At 42.0% G+C, this 22,442-nt stretch overlaps 11 protein-coding genes across 11 annotated transcripts; 5 read left to right on the top strand and 6 right to left on the bottom strand.

Annotated features, from left to right (window-relative positions):
* Positions 1-213: 213 nt before the first annotated feature.
* Positions 214-2,858, top strand: VTP21DRAFT_484 (uncharacterized protein; the record flags this gene model as incomplete). The annotated part of the gene is made up of 8 exons (XM_069395295.1): positions 214-509; positions 580-651; positions 710-854; positions 926-1,195; positions 1,270-1,772; positions 1,844-1,998; positions 2,063-2,224; positions 2,290-2,858. 8 exons carry the CDS (start codon positions 214-216, stop codon positions 2,856-2,858), a joined length of 2,172 nt encoding a protein of 723 aa, XP_069256863.1.
* A 214-nt stretch (positions 2,859-3,072) lies between these two features.
* Positions 3,073-3,621, bottom strand: VTP21DRAFT_485 (uncharacterized protein; the record flags this gene model as incomplete). Its single annotated transcript, XM_069395306.1, has 1 exon — positions 3,073-3,621. One exon carries the CDS (start codon positions 3,619-3,621, stop codon positions 3,073-3,075), a length of 549 nt encoding a protein of 182 aa, XP_069256864.1.
* A 295-nt stretch (positions 3,622-3,916) lies between these two features.
* VTP21DRAFT_486 (uncharacterized protein) lies at positions 3,917-5,218 on the bottom strand (the record flags this gene model as incomplete). The annotated part of the gene is made up of 2 exons (XM_069395317.1): positions 3,917-4,752; positions 4,825-5,218. The coding sequence occupies 2 exons, from the start codon at positions 5,216-5,218 to the stop codon at positions 3,917-3,919; spliced, it is 1,230 nt and encodes a 409-aa protein (XP_069256865.1).
* Positions 5,219-7,096: 1,878 nt separating this feature from the next.
* On the top strand, positions 7,097-7,429 carry VTP21DRAFT_487 (uncharacterized protein; the record flags this gene model as incomplete). Its single annotated transcript, XM_069395328.1, has 1 exon — positions 7,097-7,429. The coding sequence occupies one exon, from the start codon at positions 7,097-7,099 to the stop codon at positions 7,427-7,429; it is 333 nt and encodes a 110-aa protein (XP_069256866.1).
* Positions 7,430-8,026: 597 nt separating this feature from the next.
* Positions 8,027-8,365, bottom strand: VTP21DRAFT_488 (uncharacterized protein; the record flags this gene model as incomplete). The annotated part of the gene is made up of 1 exon (XM_069395339.1): positions 8,027-8,365. The coding sequence occupies one exon, from the start codon at positions 8,363-8,365 to the stop codon at positions 8,027-8,029; it is 339 nt and encodes a 112-aa protein (XP_069256867.1).
* A 921-nt stretch (positions 8,366-9,286) lies between these two features.
* VTP21DRAFT_489 (uncharacterized protein) lies at positions 9,287-10,871 on the top strand (the record flags this gene model as incomplete). The annotated part of the gene is made up of 4 exons (XM_069395350.1): positions 9,287-9,496; positions 9,562-10,029; positions 10,088-10,170; positions 10,235-10,871. 4 exons carry the CDS (start codon positions 9,287-9,289, stop codon positions 10,869-10,871), a joined length of 1,398 nt encoding a protein of 465 aa, XP_069256868.1.
* A 553-nt stretch (positions 10,872-11,424) lies between these two features.
* Positions 11,425-11,809, top strand: VTP21DRAFT_490 (uncharacterized protein; the record flags this gene model as incomplete). Its single annotated transcript, XM_069395362.1, has 2 exons — positions 11,425-11,593; positions 11,673-11,809. The coding sequence occupies 2 exons, from the start codon at positions 11,425-11,427 to the stop codon at positions 11,807-11,809; spliced, it is 306 nt and encodes a 101-aa protein (XP_069256869.1).
* Positions 11,810-13,270: 1,461 nt separating this feature from the next.
* VTP21DRAFT_491 (uncharacterized protein) lies at positions 13,271-16,180 on the top strand (the record flags this gene model as incomplete). The annotated part of the gene is made up of 11 exons (XM_069395373.1): positions 13,271-13,405; positions 13,475-13,542; positions 13,601-13,692; positions 13,753-13,901; positions 13,969-14,053; positions 14,112-14,361; positions 14,420-15,072; positions 15,137-15,225; positions 15,287-15,676; positions 15,751-15,916; positions 15,972-16,180. The coding sequence occupies 11 exons, from the start codon at positions 13,271-13,273 to the stop codon at positions 16,178-16,180; spliced, it is 2,286 nt and encodes a 761-aa protein (XP_069256870.1).
* A 268-nt stretch (positions 16,181-16,448) lies between these two features.
* On the bottom strand, positions 16,449-17,621 carry VTP21DRAFT_492 (uncharacterized protein; the record flags this gene model as incomplete). Its single annotated transcript, XM_069395384.1, has 2 exons — positions 16,449-17,242; positions 17,339-17,621. The coding sequence occupies 2 exons, from the start codon at positions 17,619-17,621 to the stop codon at positions 16,449-16,451; spliced, it is 1,077 nt and encodes a 358-aa protein (XP_069256871.1).
* A 235-nt stretch (positions 17,622-17,856) lies between these two features.
* VTP21DRAFT_493 (uncharacterized protein) lies at positions 17,857-19,594 on the bottom strand (the record flags this gene model as incomplete). The annotated part of the gene is made up of 3 exons (XM_069395395.1): positions 17,857-19,132; positions 19,195-19,237; positions 19,303-19,594. The coding sequence occupies 3 exons, from the start codon at positions 19,592-19,594 to the stop codon at positions 17,857-17,859; spliced, it is 1,611 nt and encodes a 536-aa protein (XP_069256872.1).
* A 558-nt stretch (positions 19,595-20,152) lies between these two features.
* Positions 20,153-22,258, bottom strand: VTP21DRAFT_494 (uncharacterized protein; the record flags this gene model as incomplete). The annotated part of the gene is made up of 8 exons (XM_069395406.1): positions 20,153-20,294; positions 20,355-20,812; positions 20,893-21,053; positions 21,113-21,392; positions 21,458-21,662; positions 21,726-21,910; positions 21,985-22,102; positions 22,158-22,258. 8 exons carry the CDS (start codon positions 22,256-22,258, stop codon positions 20,153-20,155), a joined length of 1,650 nt encoding a protein of 549 aa, XP_069256873.1.
* Positions 22,259-22,442: the final 184 nt, after the last annotated feature.

The raw sequence follows: 22,442 nt of genomic DNA on the forward strand, positions 1-22,442 counted from the left end.
TCTTCCTGTATTCCTATGGTGTTTTGCTTGTAACCCAGAGAGAGTAACCATATTCATCGAATAGGGCGGAAGAGCTATATAGCACGGATCTACACTACACTACTTGTAGACTTGGGCTGTGAACTCTGGCACAATACGACAGATTAGTTTTTAGGATTTCCTCGGCCGGACGCGTATTCCATTTCACGATCTAGATTATTCCATTTGGAATCCATGATGTTTTCCCGTTCGCGATGTTCAATTTCTAATGGCCATTTACCAATAACGCGCTACTATCAGAGCTCTGCACCGACGCGAGTCTGGGCGCGGCGCCAGCACACAAACGCTAATATGCATGCGCCTGATCAGCGGCCTCCTCCTGAGCTGTCTATCCACCCTCCTTCTACTGCAAGCTCCTCTACTCCACCTCCTCAACCCCCTCCACCCTCACAGCGTGCCTGGTTTAAGCCCAAATTTAGGCATATATTTGTTGGCGCTTTTGCGTTATACTCTGCCTCAGTATATTATATGTAAATCGCGCGTTGTTGCTTATTTAACTGAGCTTTTACTAAAACGTCGGTTCGGCTCTTTGGTTGACAGGCAATGGCGTGAACAGAAGAAACGAGATACCGTCAACCCGGATACGGTTTTACACTGGAGAATTACCGATGGGTATTCTTTTTTCTCTAGGGATATTCGTAAACGACCAACTCATGATTTTCACTTATAGCTCTATTGTTGAGACAAACATAGATACTTCACCCACTCGAAAACTCCCCCATCTATTAAACCCAACCCCGGGGCCAGTTACAAAAGTCTCAACCCTGTATGAGATTATCCGCGCGATAAAACTCGCAAAGGACGATGATCGCATTGTACGCAAATATAATGCATAATTATCTATGCATTTCGATGAATATTTGAACCCTCTCTCTTTTTGGTTTAGGTCGGCATCATGGCCAATATGAGTAGCGGAGGTACGACCGGCTCTGCGCCTCAATCCTCCCTCGGCTTTGCTCAAGTGCAAGAGATTCGCGAAGCTCTCGATGAGTTCCGCCAAGCTAAAATCGCAAAATTTGGAGCTGATAAATGCAAGCTAATTGCGTTTGCAGACACATATACTCAGATGTACTATTATCTGGCGAGTGCTTTTGACCACGTTGCAATTCAACCAACGGGGCAGGTGCCTCTTGTAGGATTGTCCAGCACTGTTACTGTAAATTGAAATTTAGGAGTAAAAGTACAGCAACACCAGTATTTATCGTACAATTATACTATTTTTTTTTATAGTTCTTTAAGCAACTGCTGAACAGATTTGGTATTTATGTCCGTGGAGAAGCACGTCGCGAATACAAAAGCGCCATCAGCCCCTTCACGGAGACAAAGCTGACCCCCGAACAGCGATCTGACCTTGATCAACTCCTTAGTTCCTTGAATACAGACATGCTTCAGGATATTGCCAGCTCTCGAAAAAATTCCATGAATCTCAAAGAAAATGGGGAAACAAACCAAGATCTTTTTGAGGCCGTAAAACGTGGGCCGTTTATGTCTGAGGAAGCACAGCAGATGGGCCTAGTTGATACCCGGACCTACAAGCGGAACATGACGGATATGATAAAAGAGAATGCAGCAATGGGCCTGATCCACTATCTGCGAGTACGAGAAGTAGAGAAATTGAAGGAGATGAAGGCCTCGAATACGCCTAATATGGTGGTTGGCGTGGTTTATCTTATTGGGACCATTACTCGCACCCCGGGATATTTTGGAGCCAATGCAGTTGTAAAGGCACTGCGGTACGGAACTCTCTTGCCTCTAGGTGTTTGCTAGGGATTGACGGTATTGATATATCCTATTACGCTAATAGGGAGGCAGCTGAGGATGAGACAGTGGATGCTATTGTCCTGCGTATCGATTCGGGGGGCGGTGATGTAATTGCCTCAGATACTATCCATGACGCCGTCCAATACGTACAAGAGGAAAAGAAGATCCCTGTCGTCGCATCCTTTGGAAATGTTGCCGGTAACTACCTGATTTGGTATTTGATTTCTCAGTTTCGCAAAGTTGATGTTTTCCTTTCCCTTAGCCTCTGGGGGCTACTTTGTGGCGACTCACTGCGCTAAAATACTAGCACAGCCAACTACCATCACCGGTTCAATCGGTGTTGCAATGCTTAGGCCGCATATCTCGCAAGAATTCTTCAAGTGGGCGGGTATTGATATCGAGCAAACTTTCATGGGCAGCAAGGGTAACACAGCACATTCATTCGTTTCTCTCTACTAAGCTTTACTTAATTACTTCAAAATACTTAAGCCGAATCGCTCCTGATCGATCTGGAGGGTGAGGACCTCGAGCGTTGGAAACGTACTGCCGACATATACTATGCTGATTTCAAATCTCGGGTCGCTGCTGGCCGTAATCTTGATCCCGAAAAGGTGGAGGACCTTGCGAAGGGGCGGCTATGGTCCGGGCGAAACGCTCTCTCCGTTGGTTTGATCGACGAGCAGGGTGGCATATACCGTGCGATTCGGGTTGCGGCGGAGCTGGGGCTGAAACGTCGACTCGAGAGTGATCTGAAGGAGGAGGTGAAGGCCCTTCTGCCTAAGAAGCTGGATGACTCGATGGAGGTTGTAGTGAAGTCTTTCCCAGCTAAACGCACCTTCATCGAGCGACTTAAGCAGCTGGAAGAGGTCGATTCAGAGGCTTGGGAAAATTTCGCCGGGGGACAAGGAGAGAAGGCGCTGATGCTGGTCACCGCACAGGTTGCGCAATTTATCGGAGAGGCCTTACACGCAGGGATCGAGGATTTCGTGGATAATTTAAAGCAGCGTGCCGTGATGTCTTCTCAGCCGAGGTACGAGATGGAGGTTAGCATTGAATAGATGGAGTTGAAGACGGACTTCTCTCTATTTATTTGAACGTCTAGCTGTGAAATAAACAACATCGGGTTTTCTCTTTCATTTCATCGAATTACCGCACTCTTATTGTCACTTCAATTGAATTGAAATATATCACCAATACATAGACGAAATAATATCAAAAAAAGTATCCAAAACGTCAAGATGGGTAGCATTAGATCCAATACACTAATTCTCTCTATGTGGCTATCGCTAGCGTTTTCACCCCCATTAAGCCAACTCCGTCCACGTAACCCAATATATATATCCATATTTTCCCTCCAATGCCCTCGCTCTTCTCATCCTCAAAACCAGCTCGCTCTCCAACTCGATAGACACGCACCTCCTTCAGACCCCTTAATACCTCTCTCAATCGTTTGTATTGCTCCTTTTGCGGCTGATAGTCGTGATTTTCCAATGACGCCATGAATTCATCCAAAGTCTGCGATCTACATCTCTTCCCGCGCAAGCTGGGATTTTCTTGTGCAGCTATCGCCGGAAATTCATCGTCGGATGGAAGAGTCGATTTTTCGTACTCAAGTTGGACGACCGTATAGGGCTCGTCGGACTCTGAGGGGTAGGTGAGCCCTCTGGTCGCGTTCTCGAGATCCACGGTGAGATCGGTGAATTGTTTAACGGCAGAGCCTTCCTCCTTGGAAGCCGTGCTGATGGCATTCCGCGAGGCCGGCGGGTTTATAGTGTTATTAGTAAGCATGTCCATGTAGTTTTGGTCGGATCGATCCGTCATGTTGAACGCTCTTCAGGGAGAAAGAAAAATTTCTTGGGCAATACTATTTTTCTTTCTCAGTTCGATGGCGTAGAATTGGACCCCGACAATGTCCAAAATTTAATATTTATTTTTATTACAAGACACTTTGGCAGCGATAAGTAATACTAGATAACGTAAAGGAGAGTGCAGACAATAGTAACAGTATATAGAATAATATAGCTCAAGCTATAGCAAAGGGGAAACATATATAATAGACTGTATAAAAAGCTCAAAAAACAAGTACTGTATATAATGTATCTATATTCATGGAACATTAGGAATACCGGCTTTCCTCCACCATTAATGCTTCGAACAGCCTAACAGTAGCGTCAGCTTCATCTTGCAAATTCTGTAATCTCAGGTAAGCGTGCGAGTTATTCGAGTTGTCTCGATCTCGGTTTTGTTGGCGGCGTGCGCGCCTTCCGCTTCCACCTCGTCCACTGCCCTGTCGTCTTCTCTGAGAATCCCGCTCCAGGTTCCTCTCTCTATGTGCTACACTACGTGCCACTTCATCCACATCCTCCTCATCCTCCGCCTCGTTATCACGTGAGGAGCGACTGTGATGTATCCCACTATGATCGCTTGACTCATTCCTTCGCCACCCTCCATATACAATCAACCCATTATCCACGCAGAGTCCGAACTCATCCAAGAATTCCTGATAAAGCTCAAAATCATCCACATCCAACCACTCCTCACCAATGCCGTCTTCAAATTCATCCAGATTCTCTTGCTCAAAGAACCAGAACTCGCGGCTACTCCATCCAGCCGGTTCCTGCCCACTATTACGCTGGTATTGTGGCCGCCTACGCCTTTGTTGGACGTGGCATTGTTCTTCGTCGAGCACGTGGCGTGTGCCATCCGGATTCAAGTGTGCAAAATGGCACGAGTTGCCGAAAGGACAAAATCGGTTGTTGGCCGGACTAGCACGGAAATGTTTGCAGGGTATACGTGCCGTTTTCGCACGGTATGCCCCGCAAATCTTGTTTTTCTGTGCTCCGGTTGCGTAAACACTCGATGGGATAATAAAATTGGAAACGGTGCGACAGAGAGGGCAAGATTTGCATTGCGATCCAACATCGGTCTTTTTTCTCCATTCTCTAATGCATGCTATTCAACATTATTCAAAGATTAATGAATGATCGAGCATTTCATGGATATATGCGAAACTACGACACTCACTGAGACAAAAAATATGGTCACATTCGGGCAGAAGCCCAAATGTAACTGGCACTTCCAAACAGATGGCACATGTATGGTCACCGCTAGATCTTGTAATTGAGGAGGTGGAGGCCTCAGCATTGGCTCCACCAGACGTTGCGCCAGGTAAGGCACCCCCAACTTCAGGATTTTCATGCCGGAACCAGCACCCATTGCCGCGACGACAATATCCCTGTGCAAAATACTTGCACAATTCTTTGCTCGCGGTCAATCTCGATGGTTCGCCATTGGAGGCTTCTGTGGCACAGATCGAAGGGATGGCTGCATCCGTTTGGTCATGAAGGAAAAAACAGTCCTTCCCACGGGCACAGTAGCCCTGTGCATAGTACTTGCAAACGACCTCAGAACGAGACATAACGCCTTGATTTTACACCGGAATTTAAGAGCGCCTGAAAAAATAAACTCGCAGCACTTGGGCTATGAAATGTAGGTGCCTCAGGACGTGATTCTATTCCCTAATAAATTCTGCGACACTGGTGTGATGATAGGACGGTGGATGTAGGATGAATTTAATGCTGTCCGCGCCCCTAAGTCGCAGCAGGGTGAGAATGAAAACAGGTAAAATTGCATACTCTCAATAAAAATTGCCACATTCTGCGTGGCGTAGTTGAAAAATTTATTGATGGACCCACCAGGTGAAGGATTCGTTAGAATTAGTTTGACCATAATCGACAGAAGTAATTGGATTGATATTTCGCGTAGCTTTATTCCATTAAAATCTTCTCAGAGTTCAATCAATTTCATAAAATCTCCAGAAAAAATGCAACTATCTCGCCCGTTGAATAAAATTGCTTTACTGATTTGCATTAATACGCGATTATTAACATATTTGAACGACTATTAAAATCTGAACATGCTGCCGTAGATTCACCACAATCAACGCCCGTATGTAATCAAGCTCCCAAGCAAAGGACACACTCAAAGGTGCATCATCCCTTTTATATCACAAAGCTTGAGCCCTACAATATGTGGGTCTATGGTAGTCTTGATCACTCTAGGATAAATGATCGCGTTCGATTCTGGATGTTTCATATGGCCATTCAGACTCGTTGCTGCTATTAGTTGGGTTAATCACTTTTTAAAAGATTGATGTACTCAACGAAAAAGAGAAGTTGAAGGAAGGGATAAAAATGGACTTTGTGTACTGCCTATCTCTCTCCTATGAGGATATGTGGCAGCAATAGGCACCAGATGTTTTTTCGCTCGAAGCTCCGAAGTCTTCAATTTGTAAATCCAACGAGCCTGTGGCATTAAGCCGAGAAACATTATAAAAATGGATGAATTGTTGCGTGTTGAGTCAAGAAAAACTCTGAGACGCTCAATAAACAGCCCGATTTGCAAAAATATCTACAACAGCTGAAGGACGTAGCTGGCTAAATGATAAGTAGTTGATAGCGCAAAAACAACCTAAATGCTACTATTAATGGAGTATTATTGCCACGCGGTATTGAGGATGGAAAATCGAAACATCATGGCCATCAGAAGTACTATTAGTCGCATCAGGGTAGAAGTATGTCGCTTTAAATTCAGGTACTCGCTCACGGCTGGTTAAGCTATCTGATGATGAGGTTAAGAGGTCGGATTTGCCAGAAACAAGAGAGCCCGAGGAGCAAGATTGATACATCAAAAGAAATATTCGAGGATAACGAGGAACTGGCTAGTGTTCGCAATCATCATTAAATGTTTCCGTCATTCCAGAGACAGGGTCATGGAATACTATCGCAATACGACCAAACGGCTCAGCAAGATGTTTACACTCTACCACCGTATAAATAATGGATAATTCCTGGCCCGAGTTGGGGCAGCGTCCTCCTCCCAAGATTGCTGTTGAGGATGGCACAGGCATCTCAAGGGGGAGTGCGAGCCAGAGATGCAACATTGTGCGGAAGTTGAGGGTGGCAAACTCCTTGCGGCCGGCTTATGAGGCAATTAATCGGACATAGTAGGCAGGTTTTGCCGTAGGTGCAACCTTTCATTCTCCGCACACCTCGATTGATCGCTTCAAGTTGCACAGCTAAAACTCTAAAATAGACGGGCTCCACACAAGACTGATCCGTAGCCGACTACTTAGGCCAGGCTGGCTTTTCCCTCGCTTTCTCTTTTTCTCTTCTTCTTTGTTGTCCTGACTCAAATCCAAAACACACCTTCCACTCCTTTTACTAAGACGCCCTGCCTCTTCCAGCCTCCATTCCACTCCTTAACCCATCTCCATTCCTTTGAATCTTCTCACGACATGTCACGATTCCTAGAAAGCAATTCCATTCGCGGGCTGCCCTTCCGCGTACCCTCCTTCCGTAGCAGCACGACAAGTGTCCCGCGCGACCCCTTATCCGCCCGCCTCAGACGTCTCGAGCGTGAGCTGACCACCATCCTAGAAGATGCCCTTGAGGTCAAGCCTCAGGCACAAAACTCGCAAATTGTCGCAGGCTTAGGATCGAACCTTGAGGATCCATTCCCGATTTTCTCGGACCTTCTGCGACACTCGCAGCGTAAGCGGTGGTGGCGTGGTGTCAAGAAAGTAATGAACTGCTGCGTGAAGCCGTTCAAGTCGAAAGCCGTCTACTGATATGAGATCCTTTCAGGAAAATAGTTTGTTTTTTTTGTGGTTTAGAAGGTCTTTCTATCTTTGTTTTCTTCTGTATGGATAGGGGGGATTCGCTTTTGTTTGTTTAATATTTGTTAATTGGTATTAATAGGAACGCTTGTTTATACACTACTCCTTTCTATAGCACTAGTATTTTTGACGGATCTATTCTTGTTTCTTGATTATTTCCATCCGTCTCTCCTTATCTCTTATGCTTTCTATATCCCCACCCCTCTTATTCCCCTAATTATCTTCTCTAAATCTCCTCTACCTTCGACCCTTTCCACTCCTTATTACCTTCTAACCTCCCTTCGATATTACCGCTTATTACCGAGTCCACTGCCTTGGAAATCTATTCGCTTCACATCATTCCCCGTTGCAGATCTACTATTCTTAGAACGACTCGTCTAAAAATAAATATAGAGCTCTCCAGAATAGCAGACTAAATTATTAAAAGCAATTTTGTACAAATCGCGGCGGATACTTGATTATATACGGATGAATATTTATTGAATAGATACAAGTGACTGAAGCAAGGGGCTGCTCCATACAAAAGAACGAAAGCGGATTTTCCTAGCACTACGATGGAAATCTTTCCATCTGCTCTAATTCTTTTTGCATTTCTGCCTCTTCCTTCTCTCTCTCTCCAGCTTTGGCCATTTTCGAGCTCCGCATGATCTTCCCTAAAGTCTTTTTCACATTACCCATGATTTTCGATGGATGCTTGGGGCCAGGTCCATCTTCGACACTAGAGGTCGACTCGCGACGCTCACCAGAGGCCAGAGGATGGCTCGTGCCTGATTGCTCCTCAGAATGTTTAGTATTCGAAGCGCTTGCGTCCTCGACGACTGCAGCACCTGCAACCTCACCTCCCGAATTGTCAGAAGCTAAAGGGTTAGCTTGAGTATTTGGATCCATGTTTGAAGAAAGTTTGCAAAGAGTACGACTTATCTTGATGAAAAGCACACACTTTTAAAAATGGAATCGCGACTCTGTATATATATCTAAATGTGAAACGCCCATGTAATAAATGTTTAAAAACAAAGCATGGGATGAAGTATATGTATTCTGCATTTTTTGGAACATACGCAATGGTTTTGGGTGCCACATCCCTTAGGTGAAAGGACAGTTTGGATTCCATGTTTATACTTGCTCTTCAGAGTACATCCAGCGTTATGTATTTCCATCCTTTCCAATTCCAAAGATGCCGAATAATTGACAATCAAGATGCGTCATTACATAATTTCTATTAGCTTTGCACCAGCCACTCCATTGAGTTGGCCATAGTTCGGGCTCCGACTGATTATGATCGCAAAAAGCCACATATAGATCCAACAAATAAAAAGCCTGCGATATCCTTTTAATGGCTATCTAGAAAATTTCATACGCCTTCAGAATAATGTGGATCAGTCGCCTGAAAACTTTTGTGGTGAACCTTACTATTTGTGGACTTTATACACCGCTTTTAAAAATAGAATCCCATTCTCTTTTAATATGATCAGCGATTAAATAATCCTAAAAAGACAATAGTGCAATCCGCATTTTCAACTTTCGATAGGTAACTTCTTTCGATTCTTTCTTTGTTTGAGATAAAGTCCAGGCTTATTAAATTGAATAACGCGTCCGCAAACTCTTCTATAGATGACAAGTTCCTTGGATTTTATCTAATTTAATGGGAGAGATATTGTTTATCTCCTCCTTAAATATCTAGTTTATAGCCATCCTCTTATATATTGCACTCCTGAATAATCCTTAATATTTCCGCTTTTCCAGTTTCATCCTCTTTGCACACCTTGTTGTTATACAATCTTCCATTTTTCTGTTTTAATATCATTCGACATGCTCTATCTTACTAATGATGTCGCACTGTTGCCGTTCTTCCTCCCCCTTGGTATCATCGGATTTTATCGCTACATGTGGTTCCTTATTAAAGTAGCGGCTTGGTTTGCGTATTCCCCTTTGCTTCCCAAGGAGAATCCTACCTATCGACCAGAGGAGGATGTAACCATAATTGTACCAACAATAGATGCAGGAGAGGAGTTCAAAGAGGTAATCCTTTTTAGCTACATTCTCGCTCCTCTAACTATATTTGTAACATCTATTCCCCTCTCTAGGCTGCACACTCTTGGCTTGCCAACAACCCCAAAGAGATCCTTATCATCACGGAAGAAAAAATGCAAGCTCCCCTCCAACAACTGGCAAACGAGGTCGCGCCTGAGAAAATTCGCGTCTTGACCGTTCCCAAGGCCAACAAACGCTTGCAAATGGTTGAAGGCGTCAATAATACAATGACAGAGATTTTGGTGTTTGCGGATGACGATGCTATCTGGCCCCCGACCATGCTTGATTATATTCTGGCATGTTTTGAGGATTTAAAGATGGGTGGCGTCGGTACGAGCCAGAGGGTAAGGGCGGTTGGAAATCGCATGACAGTGTGGGAAATCTTGGCCGGATTTCGACTTTCGATTCGAAACATTGAGATTACCGCAAGTACCCATATTGATGGGGGGGTGTGCTGTCTTTCTGGGAGGACCGCAGCCTATCGCACTCTTATTCTTAAGGATCCGGCTTTTCAGTATAATGTAATCAAGTTTAGAAGTGGGTGGCACATAGTGGTCTAATTAATCTTCATTTGCTTAGTTCACCAACGATTTATGGCTCGGAAAGTACCCATTGAACTCCGGCGACGATAAATTCTTAACCCGATGGATGGTATCTCACGGGTAGTGTAGACATTTAACTTCCCAGTCATATGGATACATACATGCTGATGCTTGCTGCTTACAGATGGAATACATATATTCAAGCCTGCCCTGAAGCCGAGCTCGCTTCCACCTTTAAGAATAACTGGCGATTTATTAAACAGATTTTGCGGTGGACGCGTAATACTTGGCGGTCAGATTTCCGTTCCATTTTTACCGAGCGATATATCTGGACGCGTCATCCTTACGTTGCATTCACCATGGTGGATAAGTTTTTCAACCCGATCACTCTGCTCTCAGGTCCAGTCATGGTTGCCATATTGGCGCTCAACGAGTTTCAACTTCCTCTGTATAATATTCTGCTCTCGTATGTAATCTGGTTATTGCTGACGCGTACACTTAAGCTGGTTCCCCATTTCTGGCGACGTCCACAGGATGTATGGGCCATCCCAGCCTGGCTTCTGTTTAATTATTGGTTTAGCTTGTGCAAAATCTACGCGCTCTTTACACTACATGAGGTGGGATGGGGTACGCGAGAGGGTGTTGGAGTGCAACTGGCTTCAGAGATTGCGGCGGAAGCGAAAAAAGAAGACAACTGGACCGAGCTAAACAGAATGAACTATGATAACCCTGGTGGACATAGAGAGTACATGTACATTCCTATGCAAGAGAGCTATCGTACGGAGCAGTTTGCTGAATATCCTCTCCAAGCGCGGAAATAACGTCTCAATGTTTATCATGTTTGAAGTGCTTAATTATTTACTTTAAGAATCATACAGTATACACTCGCTAATGTTATATATAACTTATTTCACCTGCGTTTCATTGTTTTTTTCAGCATTTTCATTAAAACACAATCATTTCACCTAGTCGTGATGACCATAGTCCTTATAGATAGCTACATATCGCCCTTTTATTAACTAAAACGCTGGGCTTATTAATTGTTTGGCTGGCTACGTGTGATACATATTTAGAGTTTTCTGCATGGTTGTTGTTCATGTTAACTACACCGGCCGAATTTAGAAGCATTGATAGATTGGATTCCAATTCTCATATAAACGCATTGACAAGCACGATGCTAATTTCTTTATTCCATTCTTTTAATTCGGTTAGGCAATATCCAGCTACGCCACCTTTTAAGCACCCGATATAAAAATTACCCAAATTTTAGAGGTAATAGCTCAGAATTCGATCTACTGCTCATCATCAATTTGATAAATCGAATAAACAACTGCTCATCAATTTACTCTAATCGGGCCGCAGTAGCCAATTACCATGACTTCTCTGAAACTTGATCGCCTTTCCGCTCGCGAGATACATACTCTCGCACGGCGATATTTTTTTGCTGGCTTCATCTTCCTCCCTTTCCTCTGGTTAGTTAATGTCATCTACCTATGGCCAACATTAAAGCGAGAGGATGTTAGACTGATGGGAGTAAAAAAATGTAAGAGTTTTTACCATTTTATTTTCACCATTTTAACTCTTTCGAATGGATTTATTTACCTGCATTGATTCTTTTCTAGATTTAATCTGTTCAATGGTTGGGGTGGCATTTTGGGCCATAGCACTTGCAATCTGGTATGGTCTATTTGTATCAAATCGTGTCCAGTGGGGTGCAAGTGCCGACACCATCACCGTTATTATACCAAAAGGGTTATAATCGTACTGTATATATTTGTGATAATTTGCCATTTATTTTGTAAATGAATATTTCCACCATCAACCAGTTTAGAGTCAGGTTTTCGCTTACATTGTATTTGATTCACTCGGTATATGATATTGATGAATATTCATTTGAAGTGTTGACCTATCATCAATATAAATTAAATACCATACGCAGGGAAACTATGGCTCTCATGATTATAGTTTGTCAAAAGTAAGCAATACCTAGCAACATTCTACAATTTAAATCTTGTAGTTGTGCAGCACCACATAGAGTCTTGGTAGAGGCAAATATATAAATATTTAAATTTTTACATTTTTTTGGACCCAAGGCTGCTTAATCACAAATTGCTCACTGAAAAACTCGGCTTTGCATCAATTAAGTGCCAGGAAATATGTCCTTTATTAATGCAGTTTTGTAAAGCTAGTCAGCAAGATTCCGTATAAGGCTAATCTCTATATTAAATAAATTTATCACATTTGGACGATAAACACACAAATAAAATAAGCATCTTCCTATAGGTCCTGTTAGAATCAAATGGTCAATCTTCTAAACGAGAGTGAATGAGCCGAAATTTAATCAGGCTTCAGGTCTCATCGAGAAAGCTATGAGGATTGAATGGGGAGCAAATGTTGCAAACAATCTGCAATTCGATTACAACCTCATTATATGATTTTATCATCTATCAAGCCTTAACCACCCTGCAATTCGGTCAAAGCTATCTCAAATTTTTCGGTCTTTTATATGAAATTGTTCTTTACTTTTCTTTTCTTGCAAGATTTTCTGTCCAAGGGTCATTATTGAACCTAGGATTTTCTTCACTCAACTACTTTCTTAGACACACATTAGGCAAGTTGCTATGATAATAAAGGCTATACCTGCTATATATTCCTTATTGCAATATATATATTTGAAGCATTCTTCGGGATTTCATTCCGCCATATATATGACGTTCGTCAGCAAAAGCCAATGTTTAATAGGGCAAACTATCCGCACGAATGCAGTCGCATATGTAGATGTAATATACAAGTGTATTAATAATAGAAAATGAATGAGTATTATTAATACTATATTATCTCCAGCCTTTTGAATTTTTTGTAATATATTTTATGAATGAAATGGTTGCAGCCGTTGCTAGCCAATACTTTTAATTACGCGACCTTTTGAGGACATATTGTAATTATGTAAAATGTTGCGCCGAAAAAGCTTTCAGCACGCTTTCATAAGCTTGAGATTAATGATCCTCCGACATGTCTGTACCGAAAGACTCCTTTTAGTGCTCGGAACCAGTTTTTAGAAGTCTTCAAACTTCATTCTGAATTTCATCACAATTGAATTTTATTTTAACAAGAATCGAGCATTCGACACATTGGAGTCGTATAGACTTATTGATAGTTTAAAATATTTTTTCATTCTCACATTTTATAAAGCATCCCTTCCATTACAAGTTTGCATTACATGGCGGTGCGCAAGATGCCACTTTCCAGCTATCTCCATTGTATTGATTCTCACATTTCGTGTGGTAAACTCACGGCCGCTCGAGCAGAGCTCCAAGCAGCCGCCGCTACATATCACAACAGTCCCGAAGTTCTGGTTTGTATAAAAGTCTTTCCGATAATTCATCCAAGTATATGTATGGCATAACTTTGATGTAATGCATAGCTCCGACATCATAAAATACTCTTACTAGAGGGGAATTATCGGGATGCAGTATTTACACTTTATCAACTGTGAGTATATAGTAGAAGGAAAGTATTTCCTATGTAATATTAATCTTTAGATGAATAGTATTGAACATAACCCATCCTCTCGGCTTCTAAAAGAGTACTTCTGCCAAATAACGCGTGCAGTGCAGCAACACACATGCGACGAAAAGTTCGGTATGAAAAACCTTTTTATATTTTCTTTCTAAATGTCTCATGCTAGCTTGGGTTCTGTAGCTCTGTTTCTAAAGCTGTCACCAAAAATGCAAGAGAAGGTTCTGATCGAGAGCGCCAAGTACTTCGAGAGCATCGGAGAATTTCTTGATGCTTGTAAAGTGTATCTTTTATTCATGCAAGCGTTTCCATATACTACACTAAGATATGGGGTAACTGGGAGAGAGATTAGGATATAAGAATATGCAACTCACCTAACCGGAACTAATTTTCATATAGGCTAAAGCAGCAGATCTGATTATTCTTTGTGACCTGAGATCTTCAAGGGAACTCTCTGCGATTAATCCATACAGAATAATATTTGGTACAACGGGAAAATTCGCAAATTATTTATTTTATGAGTAATCAAACTCTTTTAATAGCAAAGGAGATTCTTCCTCAGGTCCTGCAATATAAGTTCAGATTGGTTGACCAATACGGCGGTAAATCACATCAGCAATGTGTGGAGTTGGCCGAAAATGCAAATGAAAAGCATATCTATGTATCGTCAAGGCAACTGAGGCAATGGACAGAATTCGTTCAAGGCTACTACCTCGCTATACGAGACTGGTCATCCCTCATAAAAACATCTTTGCTTATACTAGAGTGCTGCGGATATATCCCGCGTGGAAGGTATTTACATATTGTATTGTCGATCGATGGATGATAAAACATATATCCCTTTAACTAGCAATTCCGATCTACCTAGCTCGATGTGCTTGGATTATATTCACAAACTCTTTAACCTCTTGCATCAAGCGAAAACCAAGTTTCCTCAATTGCAAGGAAGTGCTCATGGATTGAACTGTGAAATGTCAATTTTGGCTGCTACATTCGCATACTTTGCCCATCAATATTTCGCACAAGTGAACGGTGGTGAAAAAGAGGGTGGTATCTTAATTCCTGCACATGATTTTTCACAAATGGTGGGCAAAAAGAATTTTATCACCTCGCCAAGATCATCTGGAAGAGGGCAGAGTTTGGAAAATGTGGATCCAAAGAGAGAAATGGGTGAAGGTTGCTACACGAATTCAAAAGAGATGCACATGTGTCTTGATGCAGAATCGGAGCGAAGATTTGGGAGCCCTAGAGCTATGCAAGTTAGCAATCTCATGAATTTTCCTGAAGAACTGACTTACAGCCAATTGAGCAGTACGCTTAAAGAAGAGACTATTGGCACGAATCTGGTTGACGATGAGAGAAACGTTAGCAACATTGAATTGAATGAGATGGGCTTTAAATCGGTAGATAGCACGATGGAATTGCTTCATCATTGCCGCGAGCTTTTATCCTATATGGATACCACTCTGAAATATCATGGATGTACGCGATCGCCTCAAGAAGGTATTTATCGATACATATATTCATGAGATATTTGAGATACTGATTAATTATTTACATGCCTCAGAACTGGACAATATGTGTCAGCTCTGGAAATTACAGTTGGATCTTAAATGTGCCATATTACTAGCTCAAGCAGAAATTTTTTTGATAGAGGTTAGATATCACAATTCATTGCCAGCCAACTATTATTCACCGTGAGCAAATTCTGTTATAGGAAAATCTTCAACATGCCGTCTTTCTCTATAAGAAAATATGCTATAGTCTTGCCGATACCTGGGTTCAATATCGCCATACCGCGCATAGTCTTATAGCCAACTCTAAACAGCGGAATCAATATTCTTGGTTAGCCATTTTCCCATTACGAATCCTCTATTGCATCGCAGTTTGCTATCACAGTGTAGGGTGGCACCAGGAGGCAAGCATGGAGCTTTGGATGATACTTTATTTAGCGCCGCGATTGCAGTTGACGCAGGGAATCTTTGAGAGAGAGAAAGTGCAGAGGCTCCGGGCAAAAAAAGGGGATACGAAAAGTCTCAATTTTATGCGGACTACATTCGATATATTTACTGCAAAATGTTTGAGATATTTGATCATCATCCTGGCGGTGAGTTGCCAAATGCAATGAAAGAAGAATCATTTGAACCATTTATTAAGGATATGTTTGTTTTAATTTGATAGAATGAATTAACTATGGACGGTTATCAAGAACGCACAATTGCTCAATTACTAGTTTTACTCCAATATAATCAGCTTGGCTGTGGAAATGTTTCTGTCCGACAACTCTTGGATATTATTCGGTGTAAAGGCAGCCTTCTATGCCGGGATTTGTTGCACTACATTCATTGTAATTATAATAGCGCACGGAGCATGTGTACAGTTATTAATAACTTTTATATTAGGTCAGGATATCATTAAAAGCCTACAAAATCTTGTGGCCAATGATGGGGTACTCCTCGATATCTTCAGTCAGTCGTTGGAGAATTACCCGGTGGATCTCTTCCAGAGACATATTGAGGAGGTGCGAAAGTTTAATGAGGGGGATAAATTCAATCTTTTGGTGAAATTTAGCCGTCGAGTCCTAATGCCGGAGAGAGCAAGCGTAAAATAGACTTGATACCGATATTGTGTTTATTTCCATTTTTTATTCTCTACCACTCTTATATGCTGCCTTTTTTGTAACTGGTTATTCGACAAGTGGTATATGTCGATACACTTTCTGATTTTGTGCAAGTACACATGTAGTTTTATATTTTATTCATTCACAAAACAATGAGGTTTGGATTAGAAGCGCACCAGCTAATCCAAATGCATAAATATTGTATAAATGCCGCAAAATATAATCCACCTACAAAAGCATTATTATTGCCATAGTGCCTTTAGCCAATCAACCCCTTGGCAACCGCAACTTCGGCGTTCAGTATACTACTACCCGCCGCACCCAACACAGTATTATGCGCAAGTAATACGAATTTCACATCTAATACAGGGCATTCACGCACTCGCCCCACACTCACAGTGTAGCCTGCACCAAGATCTCGGTCTAGTCTCGGCTGGGGCCGGTCAACATCTTCGAACACCTTAATACATTGTTTAGGAGCCGAGGGACAACCCAGTTTCTGTGCTTCGGGAACGTAGTTGCGTAACACCTCCATTATTTGCTGCGAACTTGGCGGAGGGCGCTTCGCAAATTTAATAGAGACACATTCAAGATGGCCGTCTATAACGGGAACCCGATTACAAGATGCCGATACTTTGGTCTCGGAAAGCGGCACAAATCCTTCTGCTCCGCATCCTCCCAAGATCTTAAGGGTTTCCCACTCCATCTTCTCCTCCTCTCCTCCAATATGAGGCACCACATTATCCATTATATCCAGAGATGCAACTCCTGGGTAACCTGCACCAGAAATTGCTTGCATCGTATGAACAACAACATGGGAAAGAGGACCGAACGCATCTTGAAGTGGCTTCAATGCGGCCACAAGTCCAGTTGTCGAGCAGTTAGCATTCGTAACAAGGAAACCTTTTTGAAGAGAATAAGCAGAACGTTGTTGGGGTACAATATCAAAATGAGGGGCGTTAACAACGGGCACAACAAGAGGAACAAGAGGATCTCGACGATAATTCTTGGCATTCGAGAACACCACCAAATCGGCCTTCAAAAACGCCATTTCTAAGTGAAGGAGGGGGCAAAATCGTAAGTACAGCGTAATCTCTAAACGGGGATCTTATCTCATATCGTAACTACTCCTTGAGAGATCATATTTACCTATATCACCAGCGACGTCCGCATCTAATCCCGAGAAAACTATATCGCATTCACTGAACTCCGAGGGAACGCACGGGCGCACAATGAGTGAACGTGCATTCTCGGGTATAGGGCATGAAAGCTTCCATCGGGTCGCCTCAGCATAAGTTTTACCAGCGGATTTGGGCGAGGCTCCAATAGCATGGAGGCGAAGGTAGGGATGCTCACTTATTAATAGCACAAACCGCTGACCTACCGTGCCAGTGCCACCAAGAATTCCGGCTTTGAGGGGTCGCTGAGGCATATTTGTTGGAGATATTTGAAATGTATTATTTGCAAGAGGTTGAAAAAGCAAAAAGTGTCTGTCACAAATGACAAAATATTAAATCACAGACTTTAAGAACGTCTTAAGACATTTGTTATCTATATCCAGTGATAAAGTTTATTATAACAATAAGGGAGAAGAATGCACTCTGAAGTAAACTCTCAAAAGAAAAATAGCTATATTATTCATGTAAGTTAAGGTTTAAATCAACTTTTTAGCTACTCTCACTCTTTGATTTTTCTATAGAGAGTATGCCAACTGCTGCATTCGATAGTACATCCAAGGGTGACCACCCACTTAAGGGAGTAGGTGAATGTGGCCCGTCACCCTTTGCAGGGTCATTCTTATACGCTTTCTTTGCCGACAGTGATTGTGTTGCAGGGGTAGGATACCGCTCATCGACCCCAATTCCAGTACCGCCTTTTAATGGCCCAAATGGTTCATCGACAATATCCGAGGAGTGTGCGCTCTTTTTGTTTGAAAAGCACTGTTGTTCAGAATCGTTACAATACGTTGTGCGACGAAGTGTGAGGTCGCGAGGAGGGGTAACTGGTGGCCCAAACTGCTCTTTCAGAGATGCAAAGGTCGTGAGATTGATATCGTGCCAACCGTTGTTGGTACTAAGTAGATTGCCTTTGGTGCTGGTTCCAAGAGGCCGTCGTTTTCGCCCTGACATATTCTCGCAAGCTTCTTTCAGCGCACTAGAGAGACTTGCAGTACGGAGGAGTTTCGGCGAAGGAGACACGGTGGGAAGTGACGAACACCGTGACAACTTAGCACGTTTTCTACTTGACAGTTGCTGCTGTTGGTATTGCTGACACGGAGTTAACTGAGAAAGGCTATTCTCTTTGTCTTCCAATTCATCCGGATTGAAATCGCGTTTTCGGCGGGACGAACTTGGCGTTACAAACATGGTATTTGTTGAATCACCTGGGCTGGCTAGTAGATTATGGATAGAGGCAGAGCTGGAAGCAGCGCTGGTTACGTTGAGTGGTGTTCGTTTCACGGTAGACCTAAGCGGGGTGGTGGGAGCCGTCCACTCTTCAGTGGTTTGTTCCAAGGGAGCGGTCCTTGCCTTTTGTAAAGTAGGTAAGATAGGTTCTCTGGTGGCCTTCGGCGTCACTTCAACCGTATTCTTTTTAATTTGTTTTTCGGGAACTGATGGACGTCGTTCCTGCGGGTTAGCCATCAGATTAGAATAGAAAAGACTGCCAAAATTATCTCCACGGCACACAAGTACATTTGGCTTCTCATCAGTTATCGTCGGAGAGCTTATGCGTGGTCGTATGTTAACAAGTTTGCCACCGGTCAAAGACTGTAACTTTGGAGTTTGATTTTGATTAATAGTTGCGGTTGAGAGTCCAGCGTGGTCTGGAGGAGTTGTCGCTTCGGGAAGCGATTCTTGTGAAGGGCTTATTGGAATATGGTCGCTTGATTGATTTTGCTGCTGATTTTCCTTCGTCATTTGATGCTTTCGTCGTAGAGATTGCCTATTAAGAATAAAATTATCTTCAGTAATTAATAAGCTAAATAATATGAATTCGGATCTCACCTTCGATTTTGAAACCAAATCTGAATAGCTCGACTTGTCATGCCTATTATTTGAAAATTCATATTCACAATATAATACAAAATACTACAGAATAAATTTAATATTTACCTAGTTTTTTCCCAAGTTCCTCTCGAGTCTTTGCATCAGGTAATTGATTTTCTTCGAAAGCCGATTCAAGGATTGCAAGCTCCTCTTGGTTAGTGCGTCTTCTCCGTTTTTTGGGCTGTTCATTGGCCACAACTCCAAAGTTTTTAGAATCGGCATTTACCCAATTGAATTGCTTTGCCTGCTGCCAGCGTGCAGCTGCGGCATTAGATGCGATAAGCATACTGGAGGGCGTATTAGAAATGTTGGGCTGCTGACCTAACTTATAGATCGATGTGTTGGTAGATTCACTCATCTCTTTTCGTTATATTCAAAAAAGGGAAAAAAAATATGATACAAGAATATATATAAAGTATATATATATGGCTGGGAAAGAAAAATTTGATGAGATTAATCCAACTGATTCGTGGTCTGTTGGAATATTATAAACTAGAGGAGAGATTTCATCAAGATGCTTTCTCTTTGATTTTAAGAGAAAAAAAAAATTAAAGATTCGCACCCTTCTCCGCAGCCTTTGAGACAGGGAAGGGGGGAGAGTAGGGCAAAGAGGAAAAAAGAGAAGAGAACAAGATTAAGTCAACATTCAATTTAACATCATTTGGGTGACTTCACGCGTCCGGCGAGCAATGATTGGAAAGACGCGAAATAAAATCTTTTAAGATAAATTGCTTGGATTTTTCTAGTATTTTAATAGAGAAAATAATATAATATATATGCAGGGAAAAATATGAGAAAATTCTGAAAAATTTCAGAGAAAAAAATTGATTTATAAAAGTAAACATAACAATGAATATTGTATAAAAGCAGACTTTTTTTGGCATATATATCTAAAACCCAGGGTTGTATTTTTTGTTTAGAGGAACTCTTTTGGTCGTCCACCAACTCCTCCTGCATAATCATATACTACACCGGCAACTCGGAAAGCCAGATCGTCGCACTCACTGCGTGTCGCAGCTTCTGCGTATACACGTACAACATCTTCAGTGCCGGAAGGTCTAAAAGAATATAAAGTTGTTAACGCCCAAAAAATTCCAAAATAGAAGCATATTAATTACCGAACAAATGAACGGCCACTATTGTATTTTGCTACCAATTCGTCAATCTTTGCCTGCAATCCAACAGGCTCAACGAGCTGGCGTTCCGCATTTGTTGTTTTAAAAATATGACGGTCAGCAACCTTAACTTTGACAAGGCGATTCGGAAGATCAGTATATGCCTGATTCCATTCGTCTAAGCTCCATTGGCGATGCGTTAGGATAGCTTCTACAAGGAGCAGATCAGATAGAGCGTCGCCGACCGTCTGATTAATTAGCTCAGTCAAAGCACGAAGTTTCTTAAGTGCCGTCTCCTGTGCAGGAGTGCGACCCTCGGTTGTGCGAATAATGTGGAGTGCTTGTGGGTTGAAAAGCACAGTCCCATGACCATTTGCCTCAAAATAAACTCCAATATCATATTTTGTGGCTTCGTGATGCAAATGCTTAACCCCAGTGGCTACGCAAGATACGGGAACTTGCTATTAAAATGTGTGATTGATTGAGCCATTTCCAAAATAATATTAATCGGTCGTTAATTATAAATTTGACATAGACATACCAGAGTATTTGATAAATAATGCGTTGAGCTTCCGTTGGCGTAAGCAGTCTGGACTACCCCGACTTTAATGGAATCAATTCCCGAAGCTTTGACAAGCTCCATAATGAACATCGATGCCAAACCGGCGATTTTATCGCCATCCAGAAGTTTAAAATGATTATCTAAATATTAAAAATTAGACAATAGGGCACAATTGGCTAAATTCTTTGAAAAGACTTACTGGAATCGGTGAAAAAGTAAACTATACGATCAGCATCCCCATCTAAGGCAGCGCACCGATCATTAGGTGTAACTTGGAAGCCCTCAGGAAAAGCTTGGTTCGATTTAACGTAATCTGCGCCGCAGTTGTGATTAAGCTTTGTTTCCGAATTAATATCATCATTTACAATGCGCACAGAGATGATATCCTCGCCAATGTGCTTAATAAGTTCTCGAAGTTTGGGTGCGCCAACCCCATTTGCACAGTCCACAATCAGCGAAGATAGACGGGGTTTTCCTTGCTATTTAAGAATAAGGTATCAGTCATCTGTAAAATTGTTTTAGTTTAGTGCACTTGAATACATACAACAATCTGACGGTACGCAGTGGCCAACTTCTTATAATAACCTTCTTCAGTTGGCTCGCCATAGTTATCAGGAGTTCCCGCAGTATTGAGGCAACGCACAATATAATGCAATTGCGGAGTCGTTTTCAACCCATAGTCGGCATATTCAACTTCCATGGCCTTGAGAGCATCTTCTAAAGAAGCAATTAGTGCAGGGCCACTTGGGCTAATAAATAAAGTCATCATTTATATGTATTCAATATTTAAATTACAATGCAAATCATCTCACCGTGTATCCCGGGCGTATACTACTTTTGCTGGTTTAGTAATATCGATATTATTGATGGTAATAACTCGATTGATTACATCGATGAGTTGGGCTTCATCCTCTGCATTTGCCAAGTCAGTAGCATAAGTTTCCCACGATTGCTCGATCATCTCGCCGAGAGGATCAATAAGCTTAACCCCATTATCCTGTCAGAAAATATTTGTGTGTTAAATTAGATGATGTACGACAATGTATAGGGTATTGAATGTGATTCATTTACCGGAGCAGCATTATGAGATGCAGTAATCATAATACCAATAACTTTGCCATCAAGTTTTTTTGAACGAAGAACAGCAAGGATACCCGTCCGAAATATAACAGAATCAAGAAGAGTTGCCCTTAAAACAAGACTAGTTAGGACCAAACCATTATTAGAAATAAAAGAAATTTTACTTCATGCGAAACCCAGCAGTGCCGTAACTGAACTTTAAGGCAGGCGGTTTAGGATGACGAGCCGATGCCTGCCTGATAACTGGGTTGTCGAATTTTTGCATTGGATCGTAACTTTTTTCTTACAAAATATAGGCGAGAAAGTGGCAAATTGAATGAGCGTAGGAAGATGATGATTACTGACACTGTACGCTTTTTAAATCAAATCCTATAATCATTCGAGCTACAAATAGAAAAATAGATTCTGATCGAGTCGTTTCAAATATGACGTAAATTTTGTTTGCGTTT

Source organism: Calcarisporiella thermophila (assembly GCF_041956535.1).
Source record: "Calcarisporiella thermophila strain CBS 279.70 unplaced genomic scaffold VTP21scaffold_1, whole genome shotgun sequence".
Lineage (NCBI taxonomy): Eukaryota > Fungi > Calcarisporiellomycota > Calcarisporiellomycetes > Calcarisporiellales > Calcarisporiellaceae > Calcarisporiella > Calcarisporiella thermophila.